Source organism: Rhizoctonia solani, chromosome 14 (assembly GCF_016906535.1).
Source record: "Rhizoctonia solani chromosome 14, complete sequence".
In the NCBI taxonomy this organism is placed as follows: Eukaryota; Fungi; Basidiomycota; class Agaricomycetes; order Cantharellales; family Ceratobasidiaceae; genus Rhizoctonia; species Rhizoctonia solani.
In genome coordinates, this window is record NC_057383.1 from 1,214,224 (window position 1) to 1,230,407 (window position 16,184).

At 47.8% G+C, this 16,184-nt stretch overlaps 5 protein-coding genes across 5 annotated transcripts; 1 reads left to right on the forward strand and 4 right to left on the reverse strand.

Moving 5' to 3' along the window:
* Window positions 1–3,276: 3,276 nt before the first annotated feature.
* RhiXN_11006 (interferon-induced 6-16 family protein) lies at window positions 3,277–3,923 on the forward strand (the record flags this gene model as incomplete). The annotated part of the gene is made up of 3 exons (XM_043330821.1): window positions 3,277–3,301; window positions 3,358–3,465; window positions 3,610–3,923. 3 exons carry the CDS (start codon window positions 3,277–3,279, stop codon window positions 3,921–3,923), a joined length of 447 nt encoding a protein of 148 aa, XP_043186166.1.
* A 462-nt stretch (window positions 3,924–4,385) lies between these two features.
* RhiXN_11007 (uncharacterized protein) lies at window positions 4,386–7,942 on the reverse strand (the record flags this gene model as incomplete). The annotated part of the gene is made up of 2 exons (XM_043330822.1): window positions 4,386–6,067; window positions 6,547–7,942. 2 exons carry the CDS (start codon window positions 7,940–7,942, stop codon window positions 4,386–4,388), a joined length of 3,078 nt encoding a protein of 1,025 aa, XP_043186167.1.
* Window positions 7,943–9,433: 1,491 nt separating this feature from the next.
* Window positions 9,434–10,994, reverse strand: RhiXN_11008 (LRR receptor-like serine/threonine-protein kinase; the record flags this gene model as incomplete). The annotated part of the gene is made up of 2 exons (XM_043330823.1): window positions 9,434–10,699; window positions 10,752–10,994. The coding sequence occupies 2 exons, from the start codon at window positions 10,992–10,994 to the stop codon at window positions 9,434–9,436; spliced, it is 1,509 nt and encodes a 502-aa protein (XP_043186168.1).
* Window positions 10,995–12,503: 1,509 nt separating this feature from the next.
* Window positions 12,504–14,071, reverse strand: RhiXN_11009 (LRR receptor-like serine/threonine-protein kinase; the record flags this gene model as incomplete). Its single annotated transcript, XM_043330824.1, has 2 exons — window positions 12,504–13,766; window positions 13,826–14,071. 2 exons carry the CDS (start codon window positions 14,069–14,071, stop codon window positions 12,504–12,506), a joined length of 1,509 nt encoding a protein of 502 aa, XP_043186169.1.
* Window positions 14,072–14,506: 435 nt separating this feature from the next.
* RhiXN_11010 (WD repeat-containing protein) lies at window positions 14,507–16,109 on the reverse strand (the record flags this gene model as incomplete). Its single annotated transcript, XM_043330825.1, has 8 exons — window positions 14,507–14,955; window positions 15,009–15,130; window positions 15,183–15,275; window positions 15,326–15,433; window positions 15,498–15,604; window positions 15,654–15,723; window positions 15,776–15,829; window positions 15,880–16,109. The coding sequence occupies 8 exons, from the start codon at window positions 16,107–16,109 to the stop codon at window positions 14,507–14,509; spliced, it is 1,233 nt and encodes a 410-aa protein (XP_043186170.1).
* Window positions 16,110–16,184: the final 75 nt, after the last annotated feature.

Sequence of the window (16,184 nt, forward strand, 5' to 3'; positions counted from 1 at the left end):
TGGGAGCAATCGCTGAGCATGGAAGTGATTAACATAATAACTATTCCAAATGACGTCGTTCAAGAGCTTGAAGCGACTTAAGTTACAACATCGCCCCAGTGTGTGAGCTCCGCGCCGAATTGGATCAGGGCGAGACTATAGCTTGAGTGCGGAACACTACTGTGCGTCGAACCTTGGTCAGGAGTCCCAGAATTGCTGAAGCACACAGAGCTTCGTCGCCCACTTGATTACAGGGCCAAACCTTGCGATTTTGTAGAGGTTCGCGAGGAGAACATCAATTTAGTGAGAATGATATCGAATTTATAGTTCTTAATTGCAGCACACCATCTAATGCACCCAGAATGAAAGGCTATGGACCACACTGATAAGATGGAACAAAAATCAAAAACCAGTCCTACATATATGTAGAGTCCTAAATTGAAAAGCCTTTGGGCATCAAATCCGTTGTCTTATATGCGGAGTATTGGCAAAATCAAACAAATATTTCTACGAATATGTACCTTCAGCTCGCTTTGTGTGATATTCAACCGAGCACCATTGTTGTTCTTTGGTTGTGAATATATGACAAAATTAGATGCAATGCGCATGGTACGTATGTGAAGCGCTGGGGAGAGCGAGAGAAACTGATAGGCGTCATTGGTCATACATGGAGTGGGTGACAACCTACCTAGCCAGCTGCTTTAAACAATGCATATCATACAAATTGGAAGTCAGCTCCCAGACGTTTGTGAGGTCTACCTTAAAGATGCTGGGCATTCGTTAAAAGTGTCACTTACCAGCTCTAATATTCGCCGGGGATGAGTATGTACGATTATCAAAACCCTTACTACAAGGTTTAATTTCACTAAAACCTCATATGCAAGGTGTGGGCTATCACTCAAGTTCCCTATGCAGAGCCCGCACCTTGAAACCATGCGGTGGCTTTTCAGCGCGTAGCTAGTGTGCATATATACCGATTGTTTGCGAGTAAGATAAGGAGGTACGGGAAAACAAGATGGACAGAAAGCCGCGAGGCAGGCGGTGACGGAGGGCAATGCTGCAGCTGAATGCGTCCACCAAAGGCTTTTGAGCCAAAGATTGCTGGGCACGTACTCTACTCTCGCCGCAAGCTTAACTTCCGCTTAAAGACCTCTAGATACGTTCACGGGCTTCTAAGCTTAGCTCACAAGGAAGCACGATCCCGCTACGAGCACAAATTGACATGAAATTCACACTAACCAAATGTTGAGACTGTTCAGTAGCTTAAACTCCTATGAAATCCCGCTATCATACGTGGAATAGGGATTTAAGTTAAGTAAGCATGTGCTAAATTAGCAAACTATTTAGCGGGGCACGACTAGTGGCAACCACATACTTCAGAGGCCAACGACAGCAGTCACCTCGTTAGCTACGATACTCGTATAGATAGCAAGCCCATATTGAACTCACCGAGCTACTAGTAACTAGGAAATGGTTTGGCCTTGGTCTAAGAAAATTAAGTATACGGTGGCTATCCTGCGGTGGGATCCAAGGGTGTTGATGCGTATTTAGCCCTCGCCACTGCTGCGAAGTATGCCGCTGTGGTGCTTTTAGTCACGGGAGGGGTCCTGATCGCCACCCCGCTCCTTGGATTTACAGCCTCAGGCATCGCCGCTGGTAAGTGTTCCTTGATTGCTTAATTACTCTCCTTCTACATTTGTTCCGGTATTTAAGCTTGAATGGCTCGTATCACAATCACCATAGCCTCCGCAACAAGTACAAGATATATAGACTGACATATCACTCTGCTTTTATCAGGCTCACTTGCAGCAGCGATACAGAGCGCTGTATATGGTGCGGCTGTTCCAGCCGGAAGCCTGTTTGCTATCATGCAATCTATAGGAGCGACAGGGTCTTTCTTCCCGCTATTATGGCCGGATTAGGTGCTGGCACAGTTTGTGGAGTGACTCGGATAATCATCGACGCGATTGCGCGTGCATGCCAAGGCGTATCTGGTCGCACACGAGAGCTACTCCTGGAAGCTCTGAGAGCACTCGTGGCCAAGGGGACCCTAACAAGTCGAGATTTTCAGCGCATCATCGGGCAAAACCGACGGGGAGTTAGGGCTTAAATGCCCTATTGGGATACCAAATGTGGAATGAAATTTGATCGTGTATGTCTATAAGAGAATTGAATTTTGACCGAGTAAGCGTAAACTGAAACCAAAGTGGGATTGAGGTGGCGTTACGCCGCATATGGATTGGCGTGCATCATCCACACCTCAGATCTGGCTCCCATCATATCTATTTGGATGCAAACGGGTAGGTGTCGTCGTATACTATCATTGAGATTCGGTGCCTTCTTGACTCTTCTAAAGATCATGAGGCGCAACGATGAATGAAATTTGCGGGCAACTGAGCTCAGAGCACGAGCTGTATATAGAAAGGTCCATCGTTTACAAACATAGAAGTACTGCGCATACCTATTCTAGTTATTAATTAAAATTGTTTGGTAGATTCACTTCAGCTCCCGATTTCAAGAAAACGTTTAAAAGTATATCACGCCCGTGTTGGTAAGGCAAAGTTCGAAACCTTAAACTTCTGAGTCAGGAAATGGTTTAGGTATATATGCATAAGTTGATAACTTGTAGGCTTATGGGCGAATGAGTATTATCATGGATTGCCATAGTTTGCCTCCGCGAATGCTTGGCGTGCCAGGCAATGAACGCATTTGTCGTAAGCTAAGAAGACGAGAAGATTAAAAGGGCAAGTTTATATGTCGGATCCAAGACGGAAATCTCAGAATTTATATTCGTGGGGTCAAAGCGGATTCTGGCATAGTTATGCTTGCACATATTTGGCTGTACATATATTGGGTAAAAATCGACCTAATCCACCCCGCTTCACGGGGCTTGGGATAACGACTTGAACTTGGTTGTGTTTAGCAGATTTCAATACATCTACTCAGTCTCGAAGAAATCGCCACGCGCATATACCATGGTCGTCTATGAGTTGGAGCTTGTGTAAGAGGCCACGAAACGACGGGATTATGTGGCAACTCCGCCACAAGTTGACTTCGTGGCTAGGGCCCCCTACACGTGTTGTGTGTCCTTCAATCATTCCTCAGTAATGATATGCGTCTAGATTTGGTTATGGTATTCCTATCATAACATACCACGGTCACAACGAATCCCGGTCGCGGATGTATTCTCGGAAAACTAGCTGACCATAGTCACCCCAGAGATGGTTTTTAAAGAGCGTGAATTCGCGTGCACAGAGGTTTACATCCCCATCTTCGAATCACTCCAGCACTCACGAAATGGAGCGACCGTGGATTCATAGGAGTGAGTGTAGAGCACTTGTATTGTCGTTGGAAGCAAGAATACTGACGCGTAACCAGCACTTGTCAGTGCAGCAAAATTTGCGATCTTTAGTGCCACCACAACCACCATAATAGTCATGGTCACCCCTCCCTTCCTTGGATTCACGGCCTCAGGAGTTGCGGCAGGTAGGTATCCCGGACACACCAATACAGCTCCCGTTCATTGGCATCTTGAGCAAGCCACTTGCTGTGTCATTATATGCGATCTCCCTCGTACATATAACTGTCTCGCACTTGACACAGGCTAACGCATTGCTATGTATTTGACAGGCTCACTCGCAGCGGCAATACAAAGCGTGTTTTACGGTGCAGCTGTTCCCGCCGGAAGCCTGTTCTCCATAATGCAATCTATAGGAGCAACAGGAGTCTTCCTTCCTGCTATCGCGGCCGGACTGAGTGCCGGCACACTCTGTGCAGTGACTCGCATCGTTGTTGGCGCCGTCGCTCGCGTCTACCAATTTTTGGACGGTCGTATGCGGGAAAGGCTCTTGGAGCTTCTCCGAGCACTGGTGGCTATGGGGGCGCTGACAGCTCTTGATTTACAGCGCATCGTCGGCCAAGGTCGCCAAGGTATTGCGGGATAACTCTGGCGATGATACACCGAGTGTAGAATAAGAGCGAATTGTATGCATGTATCCAGAATGGGAGTGTAGAGGTAATCAGAGCGCAAGTTCCATAGTTGTGGGTCTGCTTGTATTATCTATACCGTGGGCTGGGTTCCCATCAGGTCCGTTATAAATGCGTCCTCTTGGCCTAGGTGCACACTTTTTGACAGTCCAGCACCCCTGCTTTTAAAGACCAAGTTCGATGATGACTTGCAATTATAAGCATAACACCTAAAGTATAAGATGGCTGAAACAATGTCGCTCATGACTTATAAAAAATCAGTTACTTCAGCACCAAACATTCTTCGTCCCGTTATTTCATCAAACCGAAATTGTGAAAGAAAAAAACAAACAAGCACATTAGATACGGACGTCCAATACAGCATACTACATATATAACACCCAAGTCATCCAAAAACAGTCATTCAAATCAAATAAATCTTAACGGGCTCCAACAGCAGCCCACACAACAGCCACCAACGCAGCAGAAAACACCACCGCTCCGCTCGCAATGCTCGCAATCCTACACCGCTTGACCCACTGCGCGTCCTCAAAGCCCCTCCCGCCCTTTTCAATATCCAACGTAGCCATGGGTCGACCTTGCTGGACCATCCATCCGCCAATCACCCAGCACCAAGGACCTAGGATAAATCCGATCATGAACCACGCGCGCGCAGACGGTCCAGCTCCGACGGCTTCTTTCCGCTTGAGTCGCATCTTGGAACCAATATACGCTCCGCTGCCAGGCATGCTTTTGAATAGCGAGCTCGGTCTGGGGTTCGACATTGGAGTCGAGGGAGGTAACGGCGGGAAGGTTGGCCTTGGCTGGGCTCGCATCTGTCGATCGGTAGACGGCCCGGCTTCCACAATTCGTACGGTCTTTGTTCTAGGTGGTGGTGCCAGTAAAGGTTGGTAGGTGATACTCTGTTGCCCAGCAAACGTTCCATCGCTCTCACGCTTTCGCGCCGTCGCCGAATCACGTCTCCAACCCGTTCCGCCCGTGTTCGACGAGTCGCGGTTACTGACCGAAGGCCAGTACGAGGATTCGGTGTACTCGGACATTGGGCGAACGTCCGAACGATACGTGCGATCCATCATGTTGAGAGGTAGCGGACTGGCGGGGCCGGCGCCAGGACTGAGCAATGGACTGCCCGGCGTTCGGAGCGGGCTCGAAGGGAGAGGGCTGATGGGGCTCCAGCCTGGACTCGGTGGTCCAGCTGCTTGAGGGCTCGAATGAGGACTCATAAAGGGGCTCATTGGAGCCCAACCTTCTTCGCCCATTGTAGCGCTTCGTAAAGGGCTTCCCAGCCGACCATGCAAAGATCCAAAAGCAGTGCTACTCAGCGACCTGGGGACTGGAGCGCGGGACCTCACAGTAGAGGTCGCGGCGGGGTGGAATGAAGAGCCTTGAACGTCCTGAAGAGGATCGTCGGGACTGGAAGGCGGGGATGGTAATGCCGCTGTATGCGCTCCCGGTCGTAAGAAATCTCGTGGGACCGGTTTGCTCGCTCCTGGTTTTAGCTCAAGTTTTAAGCTCGAGCCTGACTCGGCAAATAGGTTTCTTGATGACTTGGTAGGCATCTCCGGCACCTCCAGTGTTCCAGACCTCGGTCTCAACTTTTTGGCAGTGATTGTTGGAGATTCAGGTTCGGGTGCCGGATGGCCATCAAAAGAGGACTGGACAGAAGCTCGAGACAGAGGACGAACAGTGTATTGTGCAGGTACAGTTAAAGATGAAGACGCGCCTTCCCCGTTCTCGTTCGACACCGGGGCGCTAGGCAAGCCAGACCGGCTGGTACGCTTGGAAGTATTGCTGAAACTATGAAAGCTCAGCCTGCTCGTGCCGGTTTCGTGGGTTGTCATGACTGATCCTGGAGTCGCGTAATCATCCCCGGACAATGCGCTAGATAGGCTCTCCTTTGCGGTCGCGAAACTAGCATTGCCCACGTCCCTGCCCATCAACCCTCCTTCACCAAACAGCGGGCTCATCGGTGTCGGCGCACGAAAGGCATTAATCGTCGAGCTGATTGTCGAGGGCGTACGAAACGCATTGATGGTAGACGCAAGGGAAAGAGATTTAGGCGCGTGCCCTTTTTTGGGGCCGGGGGTAGAGCTGGGTCCTGCTGCAGAAAGTCTGAAAATCAGCGGCCGATAAGAACGAAGTTCGAAGTCCAAAAGTGGAAATATTTGAAATAAAATGCGAGGTTGAATAAACGTTAAGAATGTCAATAATCCCATGTTCCTAGGATAAGACCTCGAGCAACCAGCAGAATATGGTACGGTACGATGAAAAAAGCTTAGGAGAACGGATGCTCGAATGAGACAACGCAGCTTCGCGAAGCATGAAATTTCAGCCGATGACCCGAACGAGGTACGAACCGACGCGAAGAGTTGCCAACGCTAGCCATTTTTATCAGACGGAGCGCATGATCGTCATCATTGCGTGTCAGGCGCTCAAATCTCGATGAGATAAAAGCAGATGGGATGGATGCTGTCTTCCACCTCCTGGCCTCTCATCCTCTGATGTGTACACCTCGAAACCCATCCATCCTTGTATCCAGCACTCGAACGAAAAACACACTACAAGTAAACAAAAACGTACCGCTGGGATCTTCGCCTAACCATCGCCTGACCAGTCCCCATCCTCTCCTGAGCTCCTGTGTTTCGTCGTCTTCCCAAACCGACCGGCACATTTCCGCGGCATTTTGCGAATGCGTGGAGGATATCGTTCTTGCGCGGGAATGGGAAGAAAAGGTACGTGCACGAGGGCGGCTGCCAGATGCAGATGCAGCAAGATTGATGGCTGAACTTGCTCCGATGTCCCTGCCATTCCCTAGTTCAAGCGCTGAATGAACCCCCATCCCGCGACCCAATTCAATAGCCGATTCCGCCCCAACGTGTACCCAGGTCTCTGATATGGGACTACTGGATTCGACCATCCGCTCTTTGCCTTTCCAAATCGCATCCCCTACGCTTGCCGGCTGGCTATTTCCCGTATTATTGGATGAGTGCGATTGACTGGGATTGTGCGCCTGGAAACTCGGTCGCCCACCCTGTAGTGAAGTCCTAGGGCTCGCCGTGTTGATGCCTAGCAACATGCTCAAGCGATCGCGGGAACTCCTTCTGGAATGAGGCTGCGCCTGTTGGACAGACCGGCGCCGGACAGCATCAACGTCCACGGTTTTGAGAGAAGGCTTGTGTTCCTGCGCATCGGACAAATTAAGCGAAGGCGGTCGTTGGGGGCGGACGGGGGGACTGGACGATTTAGGTTCGGGCTGAAGCTCTAGTTCAGGGAGAACCGGTTGATGTTGTCGATTGCCGACGGGGACATCTGACTGCAACAAACTCGCATTGGACGTCGAACCTGCGCTCAAGGCCGCCTCCAGTTCTCGATCTTCCGGTTGGAAACGGACTTGTATGGGGTCCGTGCTTGGACGGTAAAAGAGAGTGCGACGAAGCTCGTCTGTTGATCCGGACACGGAGTCTGCGTCCGAGCTGGCCATTTCCTCCTCGCATGGGTCGGACAGAACGCCGTATTCGCTGACTCTCCAGGAGAGATGTCCGTCCGAGTCGGAGCCACCTTGCGAGGGATCAGGGAGCCGTAGAGAGCCTGCAACGGTTCTTTCCGACTCCATTCGCTTAAGCCGTGGTCGCTCAGGAGAGTCGGTGATGGTAATGTTCGGAGGAGGGGGAAAGGACGCATGGCGATTTTCTTTGTTGTCGTTGAACTGCTGGTCATGTTCATGTTGGTCTGTGCTTTCATCAACAATGTACAGATGGGGGTGTCGTAGTGGAATGCTATGCACGTTGAGATTTAAAGTCGAGGTAGAGAGCACGGAAGATGCAAACGAAGTCGAAGCTCCGGACACTAGGGACGGAGCAGAGTGCATCGAACGTAATGAGCGGTCTGAAAACGCGAGAGACGTGTCTTGAACAGACAGCTCGGATTTCTGGGTAACCACAGGGGAATTCCGTGGGGGTTTGGGAGTTACCGACATGACGAGAATAAGTGCGAAAGAATTAGTTGAAGCAACGTAGAGCCGAGATTATGAAATCAACAAGTCGCGTCAGGCGTGCAAGGTCGTCTGAAAGTCTTGACTACGATCAGCATATGGGCGCAACGCCAGCGCGCAGACGACTCACTTGGAAACGAACGTGAAGAATAGAGAGAGCGATAGTCGGAGGAACGTGTTGGTGGTAGAATACAGGCAATTGGGAACACCCCTCCCTGTGTCGTCGTTGGAAGTTGATACACGAGGAAATGTTTCCCTGCCGGCGCTAATTCATTTCGTCACATTAGATCCCTTAATTTGTCCTCATTTATGCTGGCACCCCTTTTGGCTAAATTGCTTCTCAGGTTCATCTCTATGCATGCATACGATCCCCATACATATCCGGAAGATTTTCTCGATTCTTGCGGCTGCTAATCTCACTCGGGTTCCTTTTAGACTCATAAGAGGTAGACTCGCACCAATTCGAGCAGTGTGTTACGGTGCTGTCTATATCTTTCCAATTGCACAGGGAAGCCAAGGTTTGTTTACCGACTGCTGATGGAACTACTGTTTCAACTGCTGATATCACCTAGCTAACCGACGTGGGAAGTGATAAAAACGGACCGCTTGAGCTGTTAGGCTATGCACAAGAAGCCGACTCGAATTTCACCCCTTTTGGCCATTCGGCATGAGATGGGTCTGTCAATCAGTGAATTCTACCTGATTTGGATGGACATGACAAAAGCTCTCTCTCTCTGTTGGGCTCAAACCTGCATTAAAACGTTTTCGCCAGCGCTTTTTGATTTATTATGCGTTATTCAGCATATAGCATATAGCGAACCTGCAACTGTTGGTTACGGAGCCTTTTCCCACTTGGGATTCTTGAATTCTGCGTCCCTGTTAAAACTTCAGGCTATACTCTATTCATTTCGTCCAAATGCCGTTATTGACGTAATTTAACTCTATTCGACATGCATTTCCTGCCTAACGACCGATATCTTTGGGTCGCTTGAATGTATTCCAGTGACCATATGCGCTCAAGCTGTTGATTATAAGCTGGCACAAACACCGCAGTCGCGTCGAGTCTGATTCGATATTGTCGAAGTTCGGAAAGAATAGGTATACTAGTATTCAGTATATGGGTATAAATCATTGATACAAGCAATTTTTTTCTATTCGCCCTCCCCTTCTGTTCTGTGCCTTAAAGTGGGCTCGGTTTTTTGATAAAGCTCTGAATAGACACAAGAGGTCAGCTTGGAGCTCTTTACCTGGTTGAACGTGAGCGACGTACCGATGCTATCGGAGCATAAAGTGATTTAACTCTGAGTTGATCATGTCCTTCGCCTTCTCGTCTATGTATTCGCCGAGATTATAATCATAGAAACACAGCTGATGCGACTCGCAAACAACGGAAGATCTCGGACGTAGGTTGAATAGAAGTCTATAGACAATAACTGATAAATCTTGACGCCAAGAAGCTGGAAAGAGAAATAGTAATCACCTAGCCAGCTGCTCAGCGTTTTCTTGTTGTGGATCGGGTAGATAGAAGTCACTCCATATATGAAGCAGAATCGTACTTTGTGATTGAGATGGTACAAAGTCTGTTTCGGTGAGCATGGTAACCAATCTCCATTCGACTGGGATCCATAGACGGCGAAGGTGAGGCAAAAGATCAACGATTGCCTTCAATTTTTCAAGGTCGAGGGGCTCTTGTGTCATATTCAACTTGAGCTCTTCCAAGAAAGGGAGGCACAATAGAAATCGGCTGAATTCTTCGAACTTGTATTCAAAAGATATGGACCATCCCAAATGAAGACTGAGCAATGGAAGATGCTTCCAGGAAGTAAGTGATTCGGGTGAAACAAGTCGATACCAGTAGTCGTGTAAATTTAGGGTAGTGATACTGGACTTGTTGGCCACCAGCAAGGGAACGATATCCGAGAAACTTGCATGGCTCACATGAAGATCACTGCCCAGCGCCTGGTTAGGAGCTGAAACAGTCATAGAATGTAAGCCGGTAACAATTGGTTTGGACTTGCACAAGTTCAGGATTGTTTCCCAAGTTAGCTGGTGGAGTTCCAGATTCGTCAGAGCCGGAAAGCCGTCTATTGGTATCTGCAAGCCATCACAGTAGACTTCGACATTGGACTCTTGGCCAGATACACAAAGAGATTTGAGGTTGGGAAGGCTTGAAAGAGCAGCAAGCGCTCTGGTACTCAAGATAGCTGGCGACGTAGACAAGGAGGACAAGCTATGGAGACGAAGTATGCTCGAATGAATTTGGAGTGCGTCGGGTAGGAATAGAACCTGTTCGAAGGATGACGCGATCGAGTTTCGAGATATCACACCCTTGACCTCTGCAGGGAAAATACTCAAGAGGCATAGACGGGGGCATTTCTGCGAAGCAAGGTCCATAATACGATTGGTCGTATCAAAATCGAGCCAATATGTGCCTTGCATTAAAAATTCGGTTTCCGGGGGCACCAGCACCAGTTTCTGCACTGAGGTAGACAAGAAAGCCATGACCCAATTCGCCGAGTCGATCCGAGTGTTATCTGGGTCAATTATGTGCTCACTATAACGAGGGACAGGAAGATGAAGCGCTTCTAGGTTTGGGAGTAGGTCTACAGATCGAGTGCAAGCAAGAAACCCTTCCCAACCTTCGCATCTGTCAACATATAAGGCTGAAGGAGTAAGTCGTTTTATGTGAGGGGCGTATATGTTGAATCGCGATAGTTCCAGTGAGCTAGGCAGCTGCATAACCTACAAGTGCTTGTATTAGAAGATGCAAAGCTTTTTTGCTTTGCTCACCAACCGCATACGTCAACAAGTCAGAATTGTAGGTCACAATGCCACCCCCAGGTATCATAGACATCAAGGCATTAGCCTCATCGACTTCTTCCCATACAAAAGGTATGACACTGTGAAAAATCTGGCGACAGACGCCCATAAGGCTAACATTGTCACGCTTTCGAATGGTAGAGCAGATTAGATGAGCTAGCTCTGGGATTCCGAAGACCTTCAGCGATGGATGCTCGGTAGCAGTGAAGCCTACCATGGAGAATCAGGGAATGTAAGGCAAAATATGAGCTTGGAGTGAACAGGATACAGAGGCAATCATAATAGAGTGAAGACCATAGGTATATAGCTACCTGGACGGTCTCCCAGGAAACGTTCTGGAAGTTGGTTCTCAGCAAACAAATTTGAAAACATAGTCACTCACGTCGTATAATAGGGGATTCCGAATGACTCATCTCACTCATGCGTTTGACCAGATTAGTTTATTGTAAATACGTTCTATAGCCATTGATTGCGCCATGTTTCTCCCGCGGGTTTTTCAACTGTGGTATTATATGTATAATGAGTCCAACTGCTACTTTTTCCTTTCCATTCCCTGCCGATGGCCCATCCGTAATACATTGCTAAGTTACATTCTAGGCGCAGATAAATATAGGTTGTTGTGAAGTCAACAGTTGCATGACTCTTTTGCCCTTAACGACGTGATAGCTCCTATTGTTACGCGTAATATTTTGGGTCTCACTTTCGTACACTTTAAATATATTTTCATACTTGCTCAGGGTGCGGATATTCAATATTGATGCTTAATATCCGGGATCAAGACAATGTATAAAATGTATGTTCCTAGGAAAAAGTGCACCTTATCGGTTCACGGTTATTCTCAATCTTTACTGTCTTGTACTGGTGTATTCAATTGGTGTCTGATCCTGGCATTCTTTTATATTATCTTCTCTTTTTGTTCATATATGGCATATGTGACCGACACAATATAAAGCGGAAAAGGGGCAAGTTGCAAAGTCTTTGGGTTCTTGGGGGAGTATGGTCGCAAGGCTGAAACTTAAAAGAATTGACAGAAGGGAACCACCAGGAGTGGAGCCTGCGGCTTATTTGACCCAACACGGGGAAACTCATCAGGTTCAGACATCGCTGCCCTGTGGTGTTCTCCTATAGGCCAAGCGCATACACCCAATTAATACTGGCGCTCAGCCTATTTGACTCGAAAGTTCTTTACTAATGATCTCGAACGAGCTCACAGTACCAATCGCATTTATTACAATGAGCTTCCGTAAGTGCCAAGATTGGGCTAGAGTTAGTTATTGAGCATAATAGGGTCGACCGATCCATCTCCCAATAGATAATTTGAGCATTTTGAGATAGCTGTGAGATCTAAGACGGCACATTTGTTTAATATGTCTTGCGGTATAGGAGATATATGGGTATCTTGTATATAGATACAAACCATCGGGCTCTGTGGCCCCTCTTTTATTGGGTTTCGCACAGCACATGCAACTGCGTAATTAAGCTTTATGGATTGAATTCTCTCTAAAGTAAGTAAATGACATCCAGGCACTATTGAAACAGAAGTTGCCATAATTCCAAGTTGATCATGTCCTTCGGTGTTTGATCGATGTATCCCTCGTCATAATGATAGAAAATCGGCCGATCGGCCACGCACACAACAGGGGATTTAGGGTGTATGGAGAAGAGAAATCTGAAGTAAATTATATGGTAAGTTTCTATGTTTCTGAGCTGTTCAAAGTACTAGCAATCACCTGGCAACTCGTTCGGCGTTTTCCTGCTTTGGATCGGGAAGATAAAAGTCGCTCCTTATATGGAGTGGATTCGCATTTTGCGACCGGGATAGTGCAAAATCCGCCTCCGTGAGTGTTATGATCTGCTTCCACTCGACTGGGATCCGTAGAGAGCGAAGACGAGGTAAAAGTTCAACAATGATCTTCAGCATGCTCAGATCAAAAGACTCGTATGATGTATACAGTTTAAGATCTTCCAAGAGAGGCATAGACGATAGGAGAGCGCAAAAGGCTTCGAGCTCATTATCAAGGGGTACCCTCATTTCTAAATGGACGCTAGTCAACGGAAGACGCTTCCAGAATTGAAGCGCTTCCGGTGCGAAGTGCTGAGGGAGGCGATTTTTTACTAATAGTGTAGTGATAGTAGCACCGTTGGCTGCTAGATAGGAAATGGCGTGCGATAAACCCACAGATTGCTCATGGATATGACTACTATCCTCGCGAGTTGGATATGTAATAGCCATAGAATTGAGGCAGGAAACGATTGGCCTTGATTTACATATGTTGACCATAGTGTTCCAGTCCAAGTGGCAAAGTTCTAGGTTCCCGAGAACCGGAAACCCGTCAATAGGTATCTGCAGATCATCGCAGTATATCTCATTGTCAGGGTGATGACCCAAAACACGTAGAGATTGGAGGTTATGAAGAGTCGAGATAGCGACAAGAGCCCTTTCACTCAAAATAGCCCGGGAAATCGACAAGTAAGACAAATTACTGAGGCCAACTAGATTCAAATAAAATTGAGGCGAATCGTGCGAGAACGAAACTTCTTGAGAGAGCGGGACCTCGAACTGAACCTTCCAAGAATGAGGATCAGGAAAGATTTCCAGTGAGGATAGCTGCGGGCATCTCTGCGAAATGGTAGCCATGAGATTGTTGGTCGAATTAAAGCCCAGCCAGTGTTTTTTCGGAATTGGGATTGGATCTGTAGCTTGTGAAGGAATCATCCTCAACGTCCGCAGGGAGGCGGACAAGAATGCGGTAACCCAATTCGCTGATTCGGCTTGTATTCTGTCCGGGTGTCTATCCCAATTGTAATCATCTACAGGAAGATAGAGCGCTTCCAGGTTTGGAAGTAGATCTATAGACTGTGTGCAAGCAAGGAATCTTTCCCATCCCTCATACTGGTCGATGTGCAAGGCGCAAGGAGTAAAGCGTCTGACATGAGGGGCATAGATGTTAAACCGTGATAGCTCCAGCGCACTGGGCAGTTGCATGACCTATAGGTGATGGTATGAGGGGTCTATCGGTGCTGAATATTCCTATATCGACTACTAACCACATATGGGGACAGCTCAGACTCATAGGTAATAATACCACCTCCAGGTATCATAGAAACTAAAGCATTAGCCTCGTCGACTTCTTCCCACACAAAAGGTAGGACGTAGCAGAAAGGCCGGCGACAGACGCGCATAAGGCCAGCATTATCGCGCCTTTGAAGACCAGAACAGATTAAATGAGCCAATTCGGGGATCCCAAAGACCTTGAGTGATGGCTGTTCGGGAGCTGGAGTAAGAACTGTCATGGGTGACAAACAGAGTGTAGTGCGAAATACGAGTGAGCTCCCGAGTGGATAGGCTTTACAATGAGAACCAATTTCTAGCTATTTAAGTGAACTTTCATTCCGTCGCCTGTTCTCATAATCAAAAAGATTGGGCATTTGTTGCATGTGATAGAATCCACAGTGACTCACATGTATGCTGGCATTTGGGTTGCACCGGTCTGTATTGGCAATTTTCTGAATGACTTGCTTGAGCTACTAGGCGAGCGCCCTGGTTGCAAAAAGGCCGGAAGCCAGTTAGTAGCATACACATATCTACCAAATTAACAGAGACCATCTGAGTTGATGGGAGCGAGGCACACATAGAAGACATTGCAGTTAATTATCGGATTTTGTCATGAACTTGAGCTTGTAAATATACCATCCCATTTCCAGCGTTAGCCCACCACATTATGCGAGCTACAGTTCGTCAAAAAACCCCGTGTCCACCTTTCCCTTCTTATTTCCTGCCTCGGGTTGATTTTCTTTCTTCCTTTTCCTGGACAAAGTAGTTTCTGGCGGGGGATGGGGCTCAGAGTCCGAATCGGGTTGAATGACATGGGTCTCTGAAGAGTTTGACTCTGAGTCATCCTCATCCGAGTCAGCGCCTTCCCCCTCTTCGGTCACTTCCATGACATTACCCCTGGCGCCAGGCTCGGAGCTCGAGTCACTATCGTCCTCCAGGTTTCCCTCCCCTGTTCCCACATCCGACTCTTCACTTCCTTCCTGGTCTGAAGAATCTTCCTCGTCCGAATCGACCAATGCGTCCCTGACATCTGTCATCTTGAGAATATTATCATGGGAAGCCGAGCCGAGCCAAGCACCATTACGGTCAGTTCGTAGGCGTTCAATGGGAAAGGTGCCGTGATCTATCGTATGATTAGTGATTTTATGTCAACGGACGGAAGGTTGGTACGCTCACCTGCGATGACGCCCAATAATTTGTTTGGTAGGACTTGAACGACTCGGACCAGTCCGTCTGATGAACCGGTCACGATCACGTCCTCGGAAAGCGCAGCGAGTGCGTCAACAGAGTGTGGATGTCTATAGGTTTGCGTTATTTGGCTATAAATGCGGCTAGAGGGATCGATGTTACCCCTTTAACCGATCGACACAATCTCCCCAGCCGCTGCTCCTATTCCAAATGCTTATAATTCCCGTTTGAGTGCCAACTGCAACTTTTTTGCCGCTATGCGCCCCGTTGTCAGTTTTAATCGGGAAATGGAAGAGAAGACATACTCTTTGATGCTGACAATGGACAATAGTTCGTCTTCTTGGTCTTCAGAGTGAGCAAAAGGCTCTACTTTACTGGAGCGGACGTCGATAATGGAGAGCGTTCCGTCGCCGCTGAGTGTAATGTACATGTCATCAATGGTGTCTAAGCGCGGCAGGTCGGTTATGTGTAAAATACCTTGTTATAGCGAGTTGTTTCTTATCTTGAAGCCATAAAAAGTCAGATATATAGTCGAAATGATGGGTATATGATCTGATTGGTGATAGTTGACGAGGATCCCATAGCTGGAACCTCGGTGAGCGGGTGGTGCAACGAGTGAATCAGGGGTCAGACCTTGACTACGCCACTATCATCTCCCGTAGCCAGCATAGACATGAGATGTGTAACGCGGTTGATCGCTGACCTGTGATCAAAGGTTAGCATCCAGAGCGCTGACCAAGGGAAAGAGTACATACTCATGAGTTCGCGCCTGCTCACGTACGACTTTCCCTGTTGAGGTATCAATGACACTTTCTGTCTATCTATCAGCGCAAAAATTCTCATAGTATAACATACTTACTGAATTGACCTGTCTTTTGAGACACTGTATAATTCCTGCCCCTCAGAGTCGGTGGCCAGAGACCTTATGGTCTTTTTCGTGGGTCTGATATCAAATTTGGGGGTGCAAGAGCCGTCGTTGTCGTATGAAAATGCCTTCACATGCCCACTGAGTAGCCCAGCATAAACAATATCATGCTTAGGATTAAAGACGAGGTCAAAGACCTGTGTACCAAGATCAACGTCGGGCATGAGCGAAATTTCATTGCCAATTCATCAGATCAGCTGTTTATCTTATCGTGCTGACTAAACCACACGCATCCAACT